The 22,194-nt window shown below is 40.4% G+C and overlaps 1 protein-coding gene across 1 annotated transcript in view; it reads left to right on the forward strand.

Annotated features, from left to right (window-relative positions):
- The first annotated feature begins 20,356 nt into the window (after nucleotides 1-20,356).
- The window catches only part of ZCCHC24 (zinc finger CCHC-type containing 24), a 107,292-nt gene continuing 105,454 nt past the window's right edge, over nucleotides 20,357-22,194 (forward strand). Inside the window, exon 1 of the mRNA XM_015633622.3 lies at nucleotides 20,357-20,881. Within this exon, the coding sequence (XP_015489108.1) occupies nucleotides 20,642-20,881 (240 nt within the window). The 5' untranslated portion in view covers nucleotides 20,357-20,641. The remainder of the gene's footprint in view (nucleotides 20,882-22,194) is intronic.

The following is a 22,194-nucleotide window of genomic DNA, read 5'->3' on the forward strand; positions in this document are numbered from 1 at the left end:
GAAGTTTTTTCCTCCATATCCGAGATAAGTAGAAAAGCCTCAGAAAACCTCCACCAGCATATTTCCAGAAAATACAATCAGTGACATAGTGCTGGTAAAGCAAGGGACTACTGAAGTTCTGTCCTCAAATAAACTGATTTTTCTTCATCCAGCAAGCATTCTCACAACGCTTTTACACGAGTTTGGGAAGGAATTTTGAAGGAATATCTTCAGGGTTTTTTCTGTTCTCATGTAGTCAGTCCTGACTTTAACAAGAAGTTACACCTGACTGTGGAAACTGAGCTGCTGCATTACTGCCACATAGAGATTAGATATTACTAAAATTAAGATCATGGAGCCACATGTCATGCTTTGCAGCATAGTTACTTCTCTCATTACAATCTTTAGCAGATACTTCTTCAATAGTATGCAATTCAGTGTAGCTACACAGAGTATGTGCCTATGCATTTGTATATGTATTCTATGTTCCAAACAAATGTGGCTGTTACCATATCTACCTGCTATTTGAGTTATTATTTTAGCATTAGCTGCACATGACTAATGGTATCCTGCTTTATTGTTTGGAAGATGCATATAAAATAATAAGAAAAAGTGGCACTGATTTATTCACATGATTAGTGAAAGCAGTCCTGTGTAAGGATCTCTTGATTACCACAGGCTGTATAAGTTTCAATAAAAAGCATTCAGTAGCTGGCACTGAACTCTACGTGGCAGTAATGTACCAGCTCAGTCAGTACAGCCAAGGCTTAAAATAGGTAGCGGATTACATGACACAGGTGTAAATTAGGAAGATATTAGGACTTGACCCTGTGAAGCATGAGAAAAAGAAACAACCTGTGAAACAACTTTGAAGAATTCATGATTTATCACAATTTTAGGAAGGCATGTCCCTCCCTCTCCTGCACACCTAAGAAAAATTGCCCTTTGTCTTTCTGAGAACATATTCATGCTTGCTACAGTCATAAAAATCTACTCATATTTTTGTGGTCATCCTGTCTGGCTTTGTAGAATCTTTTGGAAGAGAGCTCTACAATTTTCCACCCTAGTGATAGCTACACTAAAAATAGCCCCATGGCAATTCCTCTGTTGAAGATACACCTACTGGCATGTGTCATGCTGATCATAGCTTAGAATCCTCTTGGACACTCAAACTACTGCTGATGCCCCAGGGGCTGTAACAGAATGAGTCTCAGTGTGCTCTTTAAACAATCATTAATAACTTAATTATGCCCATAATAAACCACATGAGAGTGTATCTATTTTTTGCACATCAAGTATATCAAACTTAGTGTTCTCTGACCATCTGAGGGGAGGAGGGGGATGCAAATCACTGAGTGAGGAGCGGGTATGAAGAACATCTTAGCATTGTTTGCACAGCTGTGGTGTCATGTTTTCCCCTTGCATTACATTTTCCAGTATTCCTGTCCCAAGTAGTCAAATACTTCACAAATATCAATTTATCTCTCATAATTCATTAAGAGCCAAGAGTTGTAAGAGCTAGGAAAAGTCCTGTTTCTGTGGATATCCACTCAGAGAAATGTGAGCTAGTGTCTCACTAGGGTTTTTGCTGAAAACCACCTCACCAAGGCTGTTAGGATGTACAGCAGTAACTCAGGTACCTCAGGAGAGACCTCCAGAGCTTCCTTAAAGCAGTTAGCTGCAGTGAATGCTGCTGCAGCATGAATGCTTCCTGACAAGTTCTGCTTGGTAGCTTTTTTCATATACATCAAATAATTGCCTTCTGTGTGTAAGGGGTATCAAATGTTATAACAAAATAATTAAAAGGCTTGAAAAAGTGAAGCTTTAAAACTCAAGTTCTTCTTTAAGGAAGCTCTGTAGTATCTAAGTGTTCTGAGTAAAACATCTCTTCTATCAAATTGTGGAGAGAATAGGCCTACATTTCTGCACTGCTCTATGAGCCAGAACTTTCTAGTTTATTGCTTGAAAAGACATTCCTGCTTTTTTTCAACTATTAAAATGGAATTTCTGGAGCAAGTAAACTGAACTAAAAAAAATAGAATGAAAAAAATCAGTCTCTGTTATTCTATATTCAAACATTCAAATTAGTCACTAGATATCTGTGATCTTGCTTTTCTTTTTTGTTTTTTTAGCAGCACAATTATTGCATAGATGAACTTTCCAAATGGAAACCTACAGAACAACAGTCAGGTTTGGAAAAGTCTAGGCCATTTTCTTCTTTCAAACAGAAGTTTGTAAAAATATCTTATTGAAGAAACAGGGAAACTAAGGCCACCTCAAAACATGAGCAAGAACCAAGCTACTAATGATACTGCTCATGAGCTAAATTGCCATGAAAAGTAATATGCTCAAAGGCAAAGAGAGACATGGAGTAGGTAGGGTGAGGGGGAAGCATCTTGAAAAGTGAGAACATGTTTGATAGGATCTTCCCCTAAGGGGTAGAATATCACTCCTCTACCCTGGGAGCCTTTCGTTGCTCCTTTCCAACTGCTGGCTTCAAGTCCTGTTGCCCATGTCTGTACAGTTTTGGGCAATTTCTATTCTAAGAGTTGCCTCGATTCAGCTTTTATAAACATGACAATGTTACAAACCTAACAACTGTTATAAATGTAACAGTGTCAGAAGTTAACAACTGCCTGTACTGCAGGATATCATTCACCTGCCTGGATCTCCATGCACTTCTTGCAGTGTGGAATTCAACACAGGTTATTATTACCTGGCCTTAAACTGGTAACATGGAGAAGGTCTGTCCTCAGCTTTGGGAGTACAGGTACAGGACAGAGAAGGAAGTAATTTCATTACAGGATTCTGATTCTACAGACTTAAAGTCCTATTTTAAGGGGTTTTTTTTGAGAAGGCAAATTATAAAAATCCCTTAATTACTTTTAGAAAAACCCCACATTTCTGCAAGCCCAAAAAGGTACACAAAATATGATATCCAAAAGCAAGTAATGCAGTTGCAATTCATATTAAAAGGAGTTTGGAACTAGCATGATCCTTCCATGTGCTCCAGGCAATCCAGTTTTTCTGATATACAAACAAAAGCAGATGTGTTGATTTTTAGTGGGAAAGTGATTTATCTCTATATATGGTATCAGTACTAGAATACTGTGTACAGATGACATCCACATTTTAATAAGACCAGATGTAGTTTGGAGAACAGGATAGCAGAAAGGAAACACTTCAAAAATTTTAAAAAATCTAGAATTAATTTTTTACTTGGTAATAAAGGGCCTCAAACAATTTATTATAGTAAAATGAAAAGGTAATATAATTATGGAACAAAAGAACCCCCCAAAAAATAAAACACCATGTAATTAAGAAAACCCAAACCTATTGGCCTGGAGTGTGGCACAGTGTCAATACAAAGAAAACCTAAATTCCACTCAAAAATCTGGTAAATAACAGCTGAGGACAGTTTTAATTTGGAGAGTGGTTAAGTAGTGGAGCTGGTGCCCTTTCTGTTGCAGGGGTGTTTTTCAGATTAAGAAGATGATCAAGAAGATATTTTTAGCCAAAGATACTAGAAAGATTATACAATTCTTGGCAAAATTTCCTATCTTGCTTACTAGGGTTGTTCAGAACAAACATTTCCATGGTCTTTCCCAGCTTTAAATTCTGTGAGGAGTTAGACATTCAAAACATTTTGATGTGAAGGCTCTTATTCATTTTTTTACACAAACTCCTGCTATCCACTAAGGTATCTTGTAACATCAACTGTATTTTTAACAAGGTTGCTACTTCACAGCAGTAGAAGGGAAGAAATGTGAGCACACACTACAAATCTGTTAAACCCAGTGCTAAAATGCAAGCTCAAGTAAAGCCAGCCATGTTCCAGCTGTGTCTGCAGGGCTAGTCAACTAGGGATTTTTCTTCCTATTCCACTCCAAGAAAAATTGAGTACATTGAATGGGAATAAATCACACATCAATAAAATACAGCAGAAAACACTCATGAGGAAACTCACTACTGAAACCTCGATCAGCAGGTCTGCTGTGCCTGCAGAAAGCTATGTACTACTGCAGACAGAGCAAAATAAGGGAAATAATTAAGAGTTTGTATTTGAGATTGGAACTAGGCAGAATTCCATCATGAAACTTCTTTACAGGTTTAAAAGCTCTTCTTTAAGAAATTCATATATTGCTAATGGCCACCTCTCAAACAACCTACATTTGACTACCAAAACTCATACAACACTTCTGTTTTCTGGGTACACTATCTAGCATTCCCCTTTTCTTTTGCTCACTGTATTTTTCTACTTACTACTTCTGACCTCAATTCTTCTATTTTTGGCTGGGATATTGTTTTTCTTTTGCTTTGGTTTTTTATTTTTTTCCAAGGAGAACTTCTGACTTTTTTGTGCTCTTCACCACAGATTTTGTTTTTCAAACACCACGAAATTACTCAGCAACATCTGTCAAGCCAAGGAATTAACCTGAAAATAGTTAAACAGCATATAATTTTTGCCTCCTATTCCTCTACAATACAATCAATATAACAATATATACTTATTAGCCTGCTTTTCCTACAGTAATGGACACAGGGGATGGAGCTACACAGATGTGACCACTCTGTCCAGGCAGGCCTTGTGCTGAGCTTGGCAAAAGAGAACAGAGGAAAAAATGTCCCTAGAAAAATGTCCACAAAATCTAAGAACAATAATAATAAAAAAAAAAAAGGGATAAAGGAAGTGAGCAGAAAAGTAGTGAAAGGGTTTTTCTAATGCTATAGAGTAGTTCAGCGGCAGAACAAGTAATAGGAATACAGTTCTTCCCAAGCCCCTCTCTTGTCCAAACCACAAGATGTGCTGCTGCATACCAGTGATTATTCTATGAGATCAAGACTTGACTGTGTATTGATTCACTATTTAGAAGCTGAAAACAGACAAACAGTTCAGAAGTGTAGTAAGAAATCAATGGATCACTGTTAATTTCCTTCCCAGTATCCATTGTTTGCTATGAGATGCTTCCACACAGCGTTTATGGGAGCTCTCTAACCAACAATGCAGCCCTTCTTATTCCAAGCAGTAACATACTTTTTAAAGTTTCATTTCCAAGAAGATACTTCAGCAACTAAAAGGTTTAAAACTTCTTAGTTTGTCAAGCTCTTTGAGGGTGCTGGGGGAAAGAAAAGATTGGTAGATTCAGCAGTGAAAATAAATTCCCCAAAAGAAGAGGAGATGTTTTGGCGATGAATAATAAGTGGAAAAATGGTGAAAACATCAGCTGTGAAAACTCAGATTTCTAAAAGTGTTCCTACAAGGTCTCAAATTTATTTACAGACAGTAATGCATCTATAGTTACAACAATCTTCTGAAATACGTCAAGATAGCCTTTTCCCTGCACATTAGTTATCCAAGGCACAAAGAAGATAACAGTAACATTCCCAAAGTCTGACTTGCTGCAAAACTAATAAAGCCAGGTCACATATTTTCTGGTCTTGATATGAAACTCATTCAGAACAGCAGACTTCACTAACACAAAATTCTTTAAACACCCTGCAAAGGAGCAAAGGGTTTGTGTTGGTTTTTTTAATTGCAGCCATTTAGAAACACTGGGAATCATTTATCAAAGGCCCAATGTAGTAGTACTGGCAGCAAAATTCAGTTCTCTACATATAACTACTGATTTTTACTCACCCTGGTTTTGCTTATGAACATAAGTAATTTGTACTTCCTACAGCAAGGTAAAAAGTAAGAGAAATTTCTTCTTTCTTAGGTAAAGAACACATCAGCAAGTCATAATAGGTAATTACAAAAGGTCACTCTGCATCAAGAAATATTTTACAGTGTGCTTAATAGGTGTATAGATAACATGCAGTCAAACTAATTAAATGTAGAAATTTGTTGACTATCATCTTCTGTAGCTAAGGTTAAAAGCAGGTATTTTAAGGCCAGAACTCCAAAAGACAAGTGCTCATGCATTCATCTGTCTCAGTCATACTGTAGGCTGTACAGATGCTGTGTGACTAACACTGCCAGAATTACATGATATGTAATATGGAAAAGTGTGATCCTACAGAGTAAGACTAAGGTTTGTGGTTTACTGATTGGAAAGATCTGCTGTGTCGCTGTCTATATAAGCTGCATTGTGGCCAACCCCTGGCCAAAGGATAAATATATATGGTTTCCTATTCTGCCAAGACATAGCCTCCACTGACATGTGCACTTGAAAAGCTAAAGTAAACTAACCCCCTTCATCTCAACAGCTATGCAATTTAGCAACATCTCAAATCTATGGCCAAAATTTCAGGCTTTTGTGTAGCACCGAGGAGCTTTAACTGGTGATTATTTTCAAGACAGTAGAGCAAGACCTGCACAGGATTAAAAAAGTTAGTTCATGCACAGTCATGTGAATAATGAATTCCCTTATGTATCTGTAGAGATCCCCAGGTTAACTGTTAATGCAAGGGGTTTTGAGCAAATTCTGCAAGACAATCTAGCTTAAGCTAAATCTCAAAAATATCAGAGGTATCAGATATTGGACAGGATAGTCAAAGAAGAAAAATATTATTTTAGTAATTTGCCCTTGGCAAGATACTGTTTTTCTCTTAAAAATTAGAAACTTTTTTTCTAGTCATATTTGTACATCATTTCCCACAGAATCTGATGTAATCAGAAGCAATTGAAAAGATGAAAAAGAACCACAGCCCTTTACACTTTCATCACATTATCTTTCAGGTGAAAGCTGAAAAGGAATAGCTGTGTTATTTGCTAACAGATCATCAAAAGCCTTCCAGGAAATGAACTTACTATCCATGTAGAAAAAGCAACAGAATCATTGGGTCTTGATTAACCAGAGGTTAAAATAAACAACTGGGAATCACCATTCCAATAGCCACTTTTAAAGCCTGAAAACAAATAAATTGATAATTACAATAACTGCTGCTGGAAAAAGTCTGAGTGATAATTGCTTCATTCTTAAGCCAGGTACAGCCTCAGCTAGGAGGCAGCAAATTCTGGTATTTCAAAATATACTTCTTCAAAGCAGAAGGATTTGTAGGATTTTCAAGTAAGCAAAGAACAGTTTAAAAACCCCCAAAACTATGCTAACAATACTAGTTAAAATTTAGTGGCAGCTTAAAATTTTTAATATGTAAATTTTTTTCACGAAGTGTCATGAGGTAAATGCTGGCATTCTATATGTTTCATTTGTTAAATTTAGAATAACTAAAATCAGTTTTTATCAAGTGGCAATTGAAATATTTACCCCACACCAAGCACTCTTTTCTTCATATTCCTTCTGTGTTGGGGAAAAAGAGAAGAAAATAAATAAAAGATAGAGGTAGGAAGTCTACTTGGGGAAAGTTTGTCAGAGCTACAGCTTCAGTCAACTCAAAGTCTTATAGTGTACAATACTTGAGAAGTTCTAGCTAACCATAATCTATAATAAATAATTCCTTTTTAGTAATCATAAAAATTTTACTGGGAAACTAAGGAAAAATTGTTGAAGACAGCATAGTCCACCGTTGAGATAAAAAGCAATAGCTGCTCAGTCAGAGCAGTGTGGTTTCTTTAATGAAGATCTGTTCCCTCCTTCAACAATTTGACTACACTAATAAGTTAACAGAATAGCCAATAATATGATTTTATGTGCTTTTTCACAAGGCATTATGAAGAGCTGTCTAAGAAATATTAACAAGGAAAATAAATAGACTTAAGCACACATGCATGTAGCCAGAGACATCCATTCTCTTGGTGCTAAGGAAGAAATTGTATAAATTTATTCTTAAACAGAGGAAGAAAAAATAATACTGGAATAACTCAATCTGTATTTATTAGTTCTATTATTGATACATTTCTTAGAGACTGGAAAGCAGAATAGAGTCAGGAAATGAAGGTGCTCTGAATAAATAGGCAAAGGAACTATTCTTTAAAGAGAAGTAGAAGAATAAGGGGGATCAACAGAAAAAGTACATTCTGTGTTGCCCTATATTGAAATACACTATCAATACTTAAATTTTTTTTTTTATGCAGAAAGGCAGAGCCTAGTACTATTTAATAAATTATTTTAAAATATGATTTTTCAAGAAAAATGCTAGTGGGCATCAAGTGTAAAGTCAAAACTAAGTAACTTTGCTTTATATGCTAGTAAGAACTGTTAAGTCATGAACATTTATACAGGTATATTTGAGAAAGTAAATCTTTGAGAAAGTATTTATAACATTCAAAACTATGCACTGTGGATTGCAGAGTAGATGCTGGACTTGTCCCAGGACATGGAAGCATTCCACCTAGAGCCAGGATGCCAGGAGTGATCATGGCAGATCCAGAGCCTTCCTCTTGCTAGAAGAGGGTGGTTTATTAGTTCTGGGAATCTGTGACAACCAGCCAGTGGAAAAAGAGGGAGCTGGAGATATTCCAGGTAAGGTATAGCAAAAATGGTTTTTTAACTACAGGCTAGGGGTTTTTGTTGGGTTTTGGTTTGTATTAATTCTAACAATGTCCTCCAAAAACACCAATATCCCAGTTTAGCCTGTACCTATATTGCTGCATGAGCAGAAGCTGAGCAGTAACAGAAGAACTTTAAGTGAAAAAAATGTTTCAAGTGCAAAGCTCATAATAAATTCTTAGCTTACTCTTGAAACTTCAGGGCCTGGGCAGGCACTTAAAAGCCACAAACACACAGGTGGCCAAACAAACCCTGGCTGCTGCAGGGATCCAAAGCCACCGCTGAATGTTTGGGGTTTCGTTGCCTTCTCTTGGCGATCTGCTTAGCTTGAAGGGATATCAGCATTAGCTGACATTGTGCAGTGAAGTGTCTGCAGCAGACATAACTGATCATGAGAAGAACAAGAAAAATCTTATTTTTGTTCCTCACAAGTATTTCACAGGCAGTGGGTGGCTTTCCCAGCCCAAAGGCCAAGGTGCCAAAAGGCAGACAGGCACTTTAAATTCACTGCTTCGCAGTGTGGTTGTATGCTTAACAGTGGTGCAACTTTACAACACTGTCTGACTGCTGTGAAAAGAAAGGAATAAGTTAAATGAAAGCTTTTAGACTTCCCCAGTAGCTTCTGTCACTCAAAACACAGCCACTCTTAATCCCAGCTCCAATAAACAGTGGAAACCATTCTCCTGAAATTCATGTGGCAAGGCAGCCGAAAGTGAAGGGTTCAAATGACCTCCTTGCTCTCAGGTCCTGGGGGATGCCAGCAGCTTTAGTAGTCAAGTCAGCTCATTAGAAAAGGCAGAAAACTAGTTCAAAGGTAAACAGAATGATGAAATAAAAGAGATATATTCTTAATGCATCCAGATTTTAGTCAGCCCTTTAGAGAGGACTAGAATTCAATGGTACAAAAATTCTGGAAGCAGACTAGCTGACTAGGAATTTTTTAACTGAAAATTTTTTACATTTCAGAGGTAAAGGCAGGATAAGACTTTGCATCCCAAGTGTAGCCCATTTTTCGAGGAGGGAGATGTATTTCAGGAATATCCACTGTTAAAGCACACTTATTAAGTCCCTGCTATGTGGGTTAGTGATTGGAGTTAGAAATTAGATGCCAGAGCTTTGGCTGCCTCTTTCTGCTGATGTTCACATTTATACACATTCAAATCAGTTCCTTGGTCCAAGTTTATACCTACAGAGTTGTTTTAATAACACCTAGAAAATGGATAAACTAACCCTTATCTAATATTGGTAAAAGACTTAGCAATTCAAGAGTATCATTGAGAACTGAACTGAATCTTCAGTTTATCAACTGAAGAAAAACATTATTTTAGAGCATGAAAATAATTATACAGGGGCATTTTTTTTCTCCCTTGATGGCTGAAACTTGTCTCACACCACTGATAAAATCCTGAGTTAATGGGTGTTTAGTGTCCTGTGACAAATAATACATACTTTTGATTCCATTCCAAGCAAATAAGTAATCATCAGTACTGCATTGGGCCACTAAGCCACACAGAAAGGATAAATAGCTTCCATAATGAAAGAAACATAAAAATAGTACAAGTAAAGACAAACTATTCAAGATATCACAGCACAAAAACATTTTGTGATTCTTGAAATGCCAGTATGGCAAGCTTTCATGTAATATTCTGTGCTCTTCAAAAACACAGAGGGGGTCACCTAACTATTTTGAAACCCTTGCTAACAAAAATGCTTGGTTGAGAGCTGTCTTTCATGCCTCCACAGAAGAGAAAGCATAAAAATCTGTACAAATGGGTGAGGAAATCAACAACAAAAACCCAAACAAAACCCCCCAGAAACAAACAAACCCCCCTCAAAGAGAGCACCAAAACAAAGAAACCCAGCAACAACAACAAAAACCCACACAAGGGGGAGAGCTAATATAGTACATCCTAAATGGATGGGAAGGGGAAAGGCAGGAATTTGCATTTAGCCCCAGGACCAGCACAGAGTAACAGAAATATACTTGATCTTCTCTTAAGGGCAAGGAGGAAAGCCAGAGGAACAGTGGAGCTGATGCTCTGGTCTCAGGTAGGCTCACCTAGAGAATATTATGCCAGTGTTTTAGTCCAGGCCAGGATCAGTTCCTGTCATATATATTGTTGGGGCTTCTTCTCACTTGCTTTTATTCACATCTCAGAGCACCCATAGCATGTGCTAAACAAATCTGTGCTCTGACTGCTGGTCTAGATGACAAGACCATCATCTTGCCTGAAGGAGAAAAAACCCACAAAAATGTGCAGGATGGGGATGCCGGATCCATTGATCCCTTTAAAAAAACCTAAATTACTAACAAAGATATAACCCTATTTGCTATCTACCCCTTGGGCTGGATTGTTATTTCTCCAAACAGACATTCAAAACAATGAGCACCCAAACTATTACAGGCCAAGAAAAGGAACAAAGAATTTACTGATAAAGAATAACTCAGTAAGGAAAAGTGAATGATTAGAGAAGCAGACTGAAAACAGTTAGGCTTTTTCCTCAAACCTTGAGAATTACCAGAAGCCAAAAATTCAAGACACCTAGGCAGGATATATGACTCTTTCAATTTCTACTGAGTTATAACTGGGTGATTTTCAAGCTTTCAATGAAATATGCAAGTGCCACAGAGCCATAGTAGTCCGATTAAAAATGTATTACAGAACCCAAGGAGACTAAGCTCTGTCTCTGGTAACTCAGTTGAATTTATTAGTCCTTGCAGACTGGCTGCTATGATGATTAAAAGCAATTATTCATGTTAAAAGTGTGAGTGTTAATTTAAAATTGTCCCAATGTAACCCAAGTCTCCTGCTACCATACAGCCAGCAAGCCACCCAGAAAGCAGATCTTTACGGGTTATAGCATGAATTATTTATTTACTGGTCTTCTAGAGCCATTCTTTATGAAAGAATTACAGTCACATAGCTAGGATGGTGGGAGGGAAAAGACAATCTTTGGAGTGTACAAACAGTATAAGATAAAGATATTTTAAAACAGAGAATAGGACCAAATCTGAACCCAGTTCAAACTGTCCAACTACAGCTGAAAATTAATTATGATTTTGGAAGTACTTCTACAAATTGCTACTCCAGCTGACACCCCAGCCACAGTTAACCACAAATCAAAGCCAAACCACAACATTTTACTGGGGATATTAGTTGTCACTGTCAGTTCTTCTCAAAAGACTTTTTAAAGAGAATCATGATTTTGGCAATAATTGTAGCACAGTCATATTTTCAGTTCATCAAGGGGAAAGTTTTAAAAGGTGTTAAATAAAGGATTTTATTTCTAATACATTGTTGAATTCTTTACTAAATTTAGGTAAGCTTAAGACAAGTGAAACATTTTGGTAACACTCAGTTTGCCAAGGGATGCCTGATATTTTTCTCCTAACTCAATAAAAACCACAATACAGATAAGTGATTGTAGGGGTTTTTTCCTAGCTGCATGAGTCCTCTTATTTCACCTCAAGACATCTGGAAAAATAGAGAAACAGATGCAGAATACTGACATCTTCATGCAAGTCATTCATGACCTAGAAAGAAACGGGCTGAAAAGCATGATCCTTTCTTGTGCTGTGCCTCTGTGGGGATGTTACTATTTGTCATCCCCACTTTGCTATATTTTGATATAGATACAGTCAAAGCACACATGCTTATGCCAGAGGCAAAATGACAAGAATACAGAACATTACACCAGTGATAAAGCAGAACATGAATTTTTTTTTTCTGCAGAGCCTTCAGTTGTGCTCTGGACCCCTCTGGTTCTCATTAATGAAGGGCAATACCCTGCATCACAACTTTCAAACCAATAGGAACCAATCTGCATCTGTTCCTTTGAAAGTAATGTGTACATGAAAGTGTTATAATTCTTAAAATTGTAGACAGTAACCTGTTTCTTACATTTCAAGGGTTTTTAAAATTAATTCTCTTTTCCTTTGAACCTAAGACAGCAAAGATGAACACAGACTAGCAGCTGAACTGCCATGTCCTTTATTCAAAATACATTAGCAACTAAGCAAAAACAAGCTAGACCCACAGAAAAAAGGTTCAACAATATCATATGTTTAATAATCTGTACCACTAGAAGTGGTAGCAAACAAACTGCATATTCCACAAATGTAAAATAAATACATAATTACTATCTAAAATTTCAACTTTTTTTTGGGTTTTTTTGGAAAATCTAGCTGGTTTGGGGACCCACAGACTCAACATGCATGCTTGAAATTTAGGTTTTCATCTGTGAAAATATTAACAATGAACAAAGTGTTTTTAGTAGAAATTTCACCAACTCAAAAAAATGTAACAAAATCATCTCAGATCAAGTGGTGTCCCATTTCTCTGGAAAACTGGATACATTCATGCTGAATATAATTTTATTGTAGCAATTTTTTAACTAAAACATGCAGAGATGGGGAAAATATTTACTGTGAATGCAATACATAACTGGGCCTTTAGCAAAGCTGAAATTTGGCAATGGCAGGAACAGTACCTTTGACAGCACTGGTGTTTGTGCTAGTGAGCTGCAGCCACTCTCCTGAACAATGTTTCACCTGAAGGCATGAAAGGTAACCAGCATAGGAGTAAGACATCAAGAAAATATTTAAACTATGATTTTCTATACTTACCCTTTATATTTTCCAGGGTAAAAATGTGCAAGACCTTTTGCTAGGGTTTGTAAGGTGAGAACTAATATTACACCAGGACATCCACCCATTTCTTCATGTCTTTATTTACCTAGCAATTCACTTTTGACACTTTTAAGGAATGACAGTGCTATGGCACTGCTGTGGCAGAAACAGTAAGGTGGACACACATCATGGAGAATATGTTTCTGTAGCTACACAGTCTGTAGCTGGCCCTGGCCTACAGCTGGGGCTGAGACAAGTGAAAGAAAACAAGGTGAAATCAATATTAAAGGTGGGAAAATAAACACTACACTTTTTTCATTTATTCATCAATAAACATATTATCTGTTCATTGGCTGTCTACATTTCTGAGCAAATATGACATTCCATAAGGTAGAAATATTGGAAAGTTAATTTTGGAGCAATTACACCCTTGCAGACTTCCTCAGTTTTCATTTTTATTTTTCATTCAACAAGTTATTAGTGTTAATGATACCCTTGGCTAATCCCATCCTCACAGGACCAGGTGGTACATGTTAACACTTCCAAATTAACAGCTGTGTTTCAGATAGAGACACTGGTAGGCTTGTTCAGCCCTTTATAGGAGAAGAAGTTACTTGTCTCACTGCATCGGACAGGGTCAGGTCAGTACTCATGGGTTGGCACCAGTCTTAACTTAAGAGGTTCATTGTAAGGGTCTGCACTAGTGTTTAGGCCAACACAGAGAGTAAAAATAAAGTTTCAGGTTAGCAGGCAAGAAAAATTTCCGTAAGAATGATATGGTTCAAAATATTCCAGTTTTATGCCAAGAAGTGTGGTATACTTTACCCTAAGGCATGCATGCCTATACCTTTTGGTTCATTTATTTACTGTAATCTTACCTATAACTTCATTTTTTTATTTATGATTGCATTGAAGAAACAAAGAAAATGTCTTGCTAGAAATTAATGTTTTTGCTTCAATTGAATTAAACTGGGCTAGCATGAATAGGGACTTGAGCAGGGACAAGCAACTTTATACCAAGAATTGTTTTTACACAGGCTTTAAAAGAACACTTTTTTCCTTGTGAATATTTCCTTTTTCTTGGTGAGTGAGTGGAATGTGGGGCTTCTACCAGAGAAGACGAGAGAGAATGATGTCTGTCAATCATATTAATTGAGGTGAAAAAAACCCCTGGATTAAAAACTAAGAGGACAGTTTTTAATGTTTTAAAGTAGTTTTAGTGTTTCATTGGCAGTGCTACCTTATGTAATAACACTGTGATTTTTATCTATGATTGACAGATGTATATATACGGAAAGGGTTTTTTTACTAGAATTGTTTAGTCCATATTTATGTCTGCACCAATATCATTGTTCTCATAAAACCATACACCAAAACTGATGTAGTGAATCTAATCCAAACCCTGCACAGCTCATATGTGTTACAAAAACTGGTGATTTTTAGCCCCTTGGTGGAATGGTAGCAGGGAACAGCTTCTTCCTGCACAGAGCTGTAAAAGGATCAGTACTTACTGTCATTCCACTGCCTGCATCAGACAGCTCAAAAGCAGATGGTCCTGGCAAATTCTGTAAGTGTTCTGTGTGAGGTGTGCTGACTGAGGCAAGAACTGAGCCCTTGTGTGAGACAGAGGTCCAAGTTTCAGAAAATAAAAACCTTGTGTCTTCAGTCACCTGCAGTTCATTCCTTTTATTTAAAGAATTGCCTGAAACCTGCTTGGAGTGTTTCCAAGTGTGATATAAATATTGTGCTGACTCAAAGTACCTAGGAAACAAACTTCCCTGCAACAGGGTTAGTGCCAATTAAGATTGGCAACTAATTCTAGGCTACTCTAGAATTAACATGGCAGCTCAGCATGGATAAGATATACACACTCAAGAACAGATAAGTCATTCTGTTATCCAGCTTAATGGAAAGAGGGGATAAAACAGAAAAAGCAAACCCACAGACAATCCTGGGCATGTAAAGAAAGCATTAAGAAGAAATTAGTGACAGTGCAGCACTGACATAGGTGGTAGTGGTATGCTCTGCCATGGCTGGGGTGCCAGCAGATTCCTATACTGTGAATAAAATAACTGCTTCCAGACCTGATTTGACTTAAGGATAATCCCAGAAAGCAGTCAAATACTCCGTTAATCAAAAGATAATTGTAGATACAATCCCAGTTTCCAATCCCACCACAACCACTCGGTTTGCAGGTCCCAATGGCTCCCTCTTGTCATTTTGATCTCCTACTTACCACTATGGCCTGTGCCATCCACTAACCACCATTTCATGTACCTTTCTCTCTGGCATTCTTTTTTGTCTCTTGCAGTTGCTCCAACTCAAAGCCTTATTCTACCTCAGCAAGCAGGGTTTATAGTTATTGGAAGAAAAAAATCTGGTGGAGCTCCGAGGGAAAAACAGAGAAGTGGCAAACAATTAGGCATTACCTCTATTCCTCTGGCTCCTGGAGCTTGCTGTACCATGGGTTTGGTGAAAGAAGTAGATGGGCAAAGATACTATATGCAGTAAAGGGAGACACAAAAAAGGCAAAGGAAACCCTGTATGCATTTTGAAAAAGATTCTTCTTTCCCTTCTTGAGTAGTTGCTTGAGGATTGTTGTGGCATTCTTTAACACCGAGGTATTTAAGGGGTTCTGTAAATAGCACCTAACTTACTCTTCAGCTGGGAACCAGTTACATAGCACTGAGGCCATTTAGCCCTCAGGAAAGGGCTTCCTGCAGCCTAAGGCAGGTTAGAGGGATCCCCAGGTGACAAAATCCCTGGGCCTCCCCACTTGCCTGCTATTTCTCTGGCTGCAGAAGCAAGCATCAGCAGCTGATCCAACACAGACACTTCCAGGTAAGGCAGATGGGCTCCCCTGCACCTACTTCTCCCTAACTGCTACTGCTCTTCTCATCTGCTCTGCTCCTTTCCTTGGACTCCCTCTCTTGGATTCCCAGGTCAAGCAAGTGAAAGGGGCTAGGATGGGCTAAGGAGAAGGAACAAGATACTTCAGCTACTGTTTTGGACATGGATGCTGAACTTAGGTCAGTACTAGAAACAAGGAGATACTGCCTTTCAAAACTGAAATAATGGAACAGTTTGGATGACTATGCTGCAGCTGAAGAAGGTACAGGAGGCTTTGTAAAACAATACAGAAAGATTAAACCACTATTTTTCACACAGCTACTCAGATCTAGGGTTTATTTCAGGCAATTACTCAGCAACGCACTGACATCTTAAGAGAGAGCGAGCAAGGAGGCCCCAAGACTTGAAACCACAAACTGGCCAGGTGCAGAATCTGTGTGTTCCAAGAGGATCTGTTACACCAATTACCTACTTGGTGGTTTGAGACAGTCTTGCAGGAATTGTGCTTCACACACTATCCACAGCAAATCATTACTGCATATGGTATATATTTACTAACATTCTACATATGGATGAATTATACCTTCATATCCATATATTTCCAGGGTTTTCTATGTCAAAGCTACAGGAGGAAGAAAACAGGAATTTTTACTTTTGTTCCTAAGCACTGTGTTGCAGCTGATCCTTTAGATAGGTGCAAAAAATCCATAGTGTTACATACCCAAGCACATGCATTTCCCAGACTCACTTTGACTAACTTTGGTTTATGCTATGTTTCATTGCTGGCAGTGGAATTGTTGTACCTACAGAGAGAGCACATGAGGTTTTAACATCCATAACTCACAAATGCCACATGCAGATGTGCTTTCACAGTTTACAACCCTGCTGAAATGCCTTCTCATAATTCGAAGGACGCTTACACAGTTTCCACCGCATAGCAAAATTATTTCATAATAAGATAAGAATCTCTGCTGCAGTAGATGAAAAACATTTGTTTGGAATATTCCAGCTACACTGCAGATGAATGGCCTATTGCATTATTATTATTATATCCTGATTACAGAAACTGGAGAATACAGTGGGTTCAAGTTACCCGTGTTCTCTAGTCTTACTGGCAGTTTTGGGAATTAGTTCTGTTTTCCTACTGGAGCCCCATCTAATCTAGAAGATGACTAAGAAGACAGCAATTCAGACCAAGACACATTTAAAAGCACAAGAATCCAGGATATTTGTAGTAGGGCACATTCATTTTTAAAATATTGAGGACGATAAAAATTTTCTTAATACAATTTTTAAAAATCATATATATAGTTTAAAGGCTGACATCATCTTAAGGTATGAACGTTGCAAGCAAGAACATAAACACATTAAATTATGAAACAAGTCCTGGCGAGAAGTGGAAAATTATGTTCCTCACTCTTGCAAAGATGCTGTGGGAAGGGTGCAGCCACAAGATGTCCAGATCACTAAGGGGACAGGCTGAGTGAGCAGTTATAAGGAGATTTTGGATAAATTACATGATCACCCACTACTTAAACAATAGGACTGAAGCAGCTGAATCCTGTCTGTGTTGGCCATTGACTTGTTTCAAGCATTCTATTTTCCAAGTCACTTAAGCCATTCCATTTATTCAAAATTTAATGTTAAAGTTCCAATTAATTTTTACTTCATTAGCAGTACTCATATGTAAGACCAAGAGGATTTGTAGATGTTTTGGCAACATAAGGCTGATGTCACTTATACTCTATCCCAAAATAATCAACAGGAAGGTTTTGTGCATGTCTGGAAGATATTTCAAAGCCATCAGACTACCTTGTTGGACACTTTTGTCTCAAGTATTTCTGAGAAGAATAGACCTTAGCACCTTTTTGTCTTCTGTCATGTCTCTGCTAAACAGACCATTTGTATCCATCTTCAAATTACTTATCTATGACTCCCAGAGGGGAAGAGTGGACTTCCAACAAAAAAAATTGCTATCTTGAACTTAAGTGGATTGTAAAGAGTGTGTCAGCAGAATTTTACTAAGCTAAGAGCAGGATTAAATCCAGAAATGGGAAGGAACTGCCTAAAACTGTTTTCCTGAAGAAACTGCACAGGAGACCAGGATAACAACTCAAAGAGTGGGTGCTTCAGCTAAGCTCCTCATAATGCATGCATTTGCAGCCTTTCCCTTTCCTGATATGCCAAACAAAGCACCTATTCAATTTACTCATTCCCCTGCACGGTTACTAGAAGCCACCAGGGCTACTGTCAAGGGGCAATGACAGCCAAAAGCTCTCAGTGTTCAAATCTGAGTGTGGCACTCACATCATAAGGAGTTGCTGCATTCATGAATGCAGCTGCTGGAATAGATGCACCCTAACTCCACCTTCCCTCACTCTGCAGCAATCTCTACTGTGTAGTCTAAATAAAGCAATCCAAACACCTACAATGAGCGCCATATTCAATTTAGGGGGGGAAAAGTATCAAAATATACAAAAACCTCTTCATCCAAAACATTGCATCACCTTGACCACTCTTTACTTTGATCTCTGCTTTTGTCCTCTATTGCTAAAAGAACCCTGTTGTGTTATCTTTTCTGCCTGTTCAGAATTCCCATTTCCTTCACAGTATCTTATTAAACAGAGTGAACAGTGGAGCTGCCAAATAAAAATACACATATTTAACTTAGCAAGTAAAAGAGGGAAGTGATAGGAATAGAAATTGTCTTTAAGGAAGGAATTAGCATGCCTACAAAAAAAATCCAAACAACTCCACAACAAAACAAGTAGTTTCAGCTTAGTTCCCCCTTCTAGATTTTCTACCATATCCTGAGTCTTTAAACACCATCTGCCAGAAAGTCAAGTTCCTCAGACATGATATCTGTTTCTTGGGGTTTTTCTTCATTTACCAGAAAATCATGGACAGTCCTCCTCCACAATTTATTAAACCACTAACCCTCATCTACCTTTTCCTTCTTTAAAACACTATGCAACTGTTTGAGTATGGCATACAACTTGATTGAATTCTTCTGTTATGAGCTCTGTTGTGGACAAAGTATAAAGAAAGACCCTTTACACTGGTAGAAGTTTGTTCCTTCTCATGCTGATGCACACATATTTAAATGTGCCCCAAAGGGCTTCTAAAATAAGAGAGTACAAAAGAGTGAACTGCATTTGTGCTGCAGGGACTTTGTCACTAAAAAAAAAAGTAGCCTCACTAAAGGAATTCAGTTTGATTCAGCTGTTCTAAGCTTGACCTTGCAGTTTTGGAAAGTTAGAATCTTCACCTGCATTTAAATTCCTGCAAGCAGATAGCTCTGCTGCCCTAACTAGCAGCTCCCAAAAGTTGCATGCATCCATCTTGGATGTTTGCAGCTGAAAATTGAGGAGCATTTTCTATTGTGTGTACACTGACCCTCATTTTCTGTTGCTTGTAACCATGCCTTTTCAGAAAAGTGACTTTTCTCCTGTCTTGGCAGAGACATATGGATTATTACAGCAAACCAAGATGCCAACTTTGATATTTCAAAGGTCAGATTTTTTTCTGTTATCTAAGTAAAGAAGACTTTTCTTTTCCAAAACCATACTAGGAAGGCATATTAATTCTTACTCTTTTGTCACTTGGCAAAGAGCACAAGGAGCTAAGATCAAGTTTTTAAGTTACCTCTTGGGAGCTCCTTTGAAAACTCCTAGTTTGATTACTGTGGTGTTTGTACCAAAGTGAGAAATAGCTGCCCTGTTCCACTCATCGCAGGGAAGGCAGCAGGGAAGAGTTTATGAACTGTAATTACCAGCTTACCCACTCAGGCTCCTTCCTAAAACAGGAATCATTCATCATCCTCTTTTGTGCTACCGACTCCTTAAAAGGCCTACTCAGCTTTAACTCCCGGGTATCCCACCACAGCCAGGCTCCCCAAGAGCCCACGCCAGGGCTACCTAGATGGATTTCAAAGGGAGCATCGCGCCGCTTGCCTGCCTTATTTGGAAAACCTTAACTCTGCACGGCTTGGCACAACCTCAGCGGCCGCGCAGGGCTTCGTCAACCTGGAGCTCTGACAGAGATTTAACGAGAAGGAACCTCAGATTGCAACGAACTCCCAGCACCGGCAAGAAACAGAAATGAGAGTAAAATGAGAGGGCGGGCTGACAAGAGCCGAGCGAAATTTGTCAAGTTAAAAACAAGCCCAAAAGAGCCCAGCGAGGAGCCATCGGGAGGGCTTTGCGCGTGTTTGGCGCAAAAAAATCTTCAGGAAGGAGGAAAAGGAAGGCCGGGGAGCGAGCGAGGGAGCCGGCGCGACCCAGGCGGGCGAGTGGCCAGCGGTGCGGGGCCAGCGGGGACCTCGGCCGCGCTCGCTCCCCTGGCCGCGCTCAGGCGGGCCGGGCGGGGGCGGAGCGGCGCCGGGACGCCCCTGCACCCCCGCGGCGGCCGGGAGGCCTATGGGGGCGCGGCGCCGCCGCCGGAGCGCCGGCAGCCCCTCCCCGCCGCTGCCTGCGGGAGTGGGAATAAAGACAGATAGCGGGGCAGGCACCGGCCGGGCGGGCGGGACGGAGCGCGCACAAAGTTTCCTGCGGAGCCCGCGGGCGGCGGCAGCGATGCCCGTGCTGCGCGGAGCGCTGGGGCTGCGCGGGCGCCGCCGGCCTTAGGGGAGCGAGAGCGGCGCGGGGCGCGGCAGCGAGCCCCCGGCCCGTCCTCTCCTCCGGGCGGCCAGGAGGAAGCGCCCCGGGCACGGACGGGGGAGCGGCACTGCCGGAGCGCGGGGAGGGGGACCGGCACCGCGGGGCCAGCCGCGCCGGCAGAGCCGGGGGGAAAGATGAGCTTGTTGTCAACCATCGACACCAGCGCCGCGTCCGTGTACCAGCCCGCCCAGCTCCTCAACTGGGTCTATCTGTCGCTGCAAGACACGCACCAGGCCAGCGCCTTCGACGCCTTCCGACCCGAGCCCTCCTCGTCCCAGCACCCCGACCTCGGCTACACCAAGAGCACCCCGGAGCTGGGCTCCTCGCTCAGCTCCAGCTATCTCAACAGCTTCTTCCAGCTCCAGCGGAGCGAGGTGAGTCCGCGGCGCCGCCCGGCGCGGAGCCCCCGGCCCCCCGGGCCACAACCGCCATGATGCCTCACAGCCTCCTGCCCCCTTCCCCGGGCCGGGACCCGGCCCGCCCGAAGCGGAGCAGCCCCGCTCCCCGCCGCGCACGCCGGGACGGCTCTGCCGCCCGCGCAGGCTCCTTGTCCTCCTGGCCGGCCGGCCCCTTCCCGCCCGGCGCTCCCTCGCTGCCCGTGCCGCTAACGGGCCGGGGCGAGGCGCCGCCGCCGCCGCGGCATTGGCGCGGCCGCCGCCTCCTCCCGCCGCCCGCCAGCGGCGCGGGCCGCCCGTGTTGACAGTCTGGTCAATGGTTACACGGATTTCCCGTGCGCGGCCGGAGGGACGGGGGGCAGGACACGCAAAAAGTGCTACATCCGTCATAACTTGCAAAAATACCGCCGCCGCTACTCCCCCCACCCCCCGCCTTTTATTTTTTTTCCCCCTATGGTTTTACTTAAAAAGCTTGATACAAGAATACATATGGCTTATGATAGATCAAAGGTAGGCAGTCTTTGAAAGGAAGAGATGTAAACAGGAACGTGATAAAAACAGCGAAAAAAGTTTTGTGCACGTTTCATAACACAAAACAAGACTAAATGCAGCCAAAGGGAAGGAAGCTAAAAAGCTGGGGTATGCAAAGACAATTCGCTGTGAAGCTCCCTGTCACAGGAAGTTGTTGAGGTTTAGCACTTCTGCATTGGAGGGATTTCACATGTGTGGAGATACTGCAAGGTGGCACCTCACACACCACAGCTCCCAGTCTCTCCAGAAAAGATCCAGCTCCACTTTGGCACCCTGCTGTGGGACTCTTGCCGGAGGCATTCAACAGCGGCTGTGTTTGACATGGTCAGATGGACTATACATCCCACCCTGCTCTGGCACTTCCCACAGAATAACATTTCAAAGTCCTTCCAGCACCTTTTATGCCAAACATCAACTTAAAATGTATTCTCAGTCAAAATACACCTTCCTGTTCTGTCAGAAAAGTTATGGAGTTATTAATTAAAACCAAATCAAATTCCCCAACTGGTCTTGTAATACAACAGCTAACAGTTGAGAGCCAGAGTTATATAGACACTTTTTCCTTTAATTAGAAATTCTTTCATCTTTAAGAATTTAATAAAGCACATCCAGTCTCAAAATAGGCACTATTTTTAAGAGTATGTAGTTCGAAATTCATTCAGCCTGATTAAGTCTAATTAAGCATGACATGATATAGGCAGTTTAACAACATATAGACCTAACAAGCACATTGATTTTGCAAAAAGATTAGCAGGCAGTGC

This window comes from Parus major, chromosome 6 (assembly GCF_001522545.3).
Source record: "Parus major isolate Abel chromosome 6, Parus_major1.1, whole genome shotgun sequence".
NCBI classification, from domain to species: domain Eukaryota; kingdom Metazoa; phylum Chordata; class Aves; order Passeriformes; family Paridae; genus Parus; species Parus major.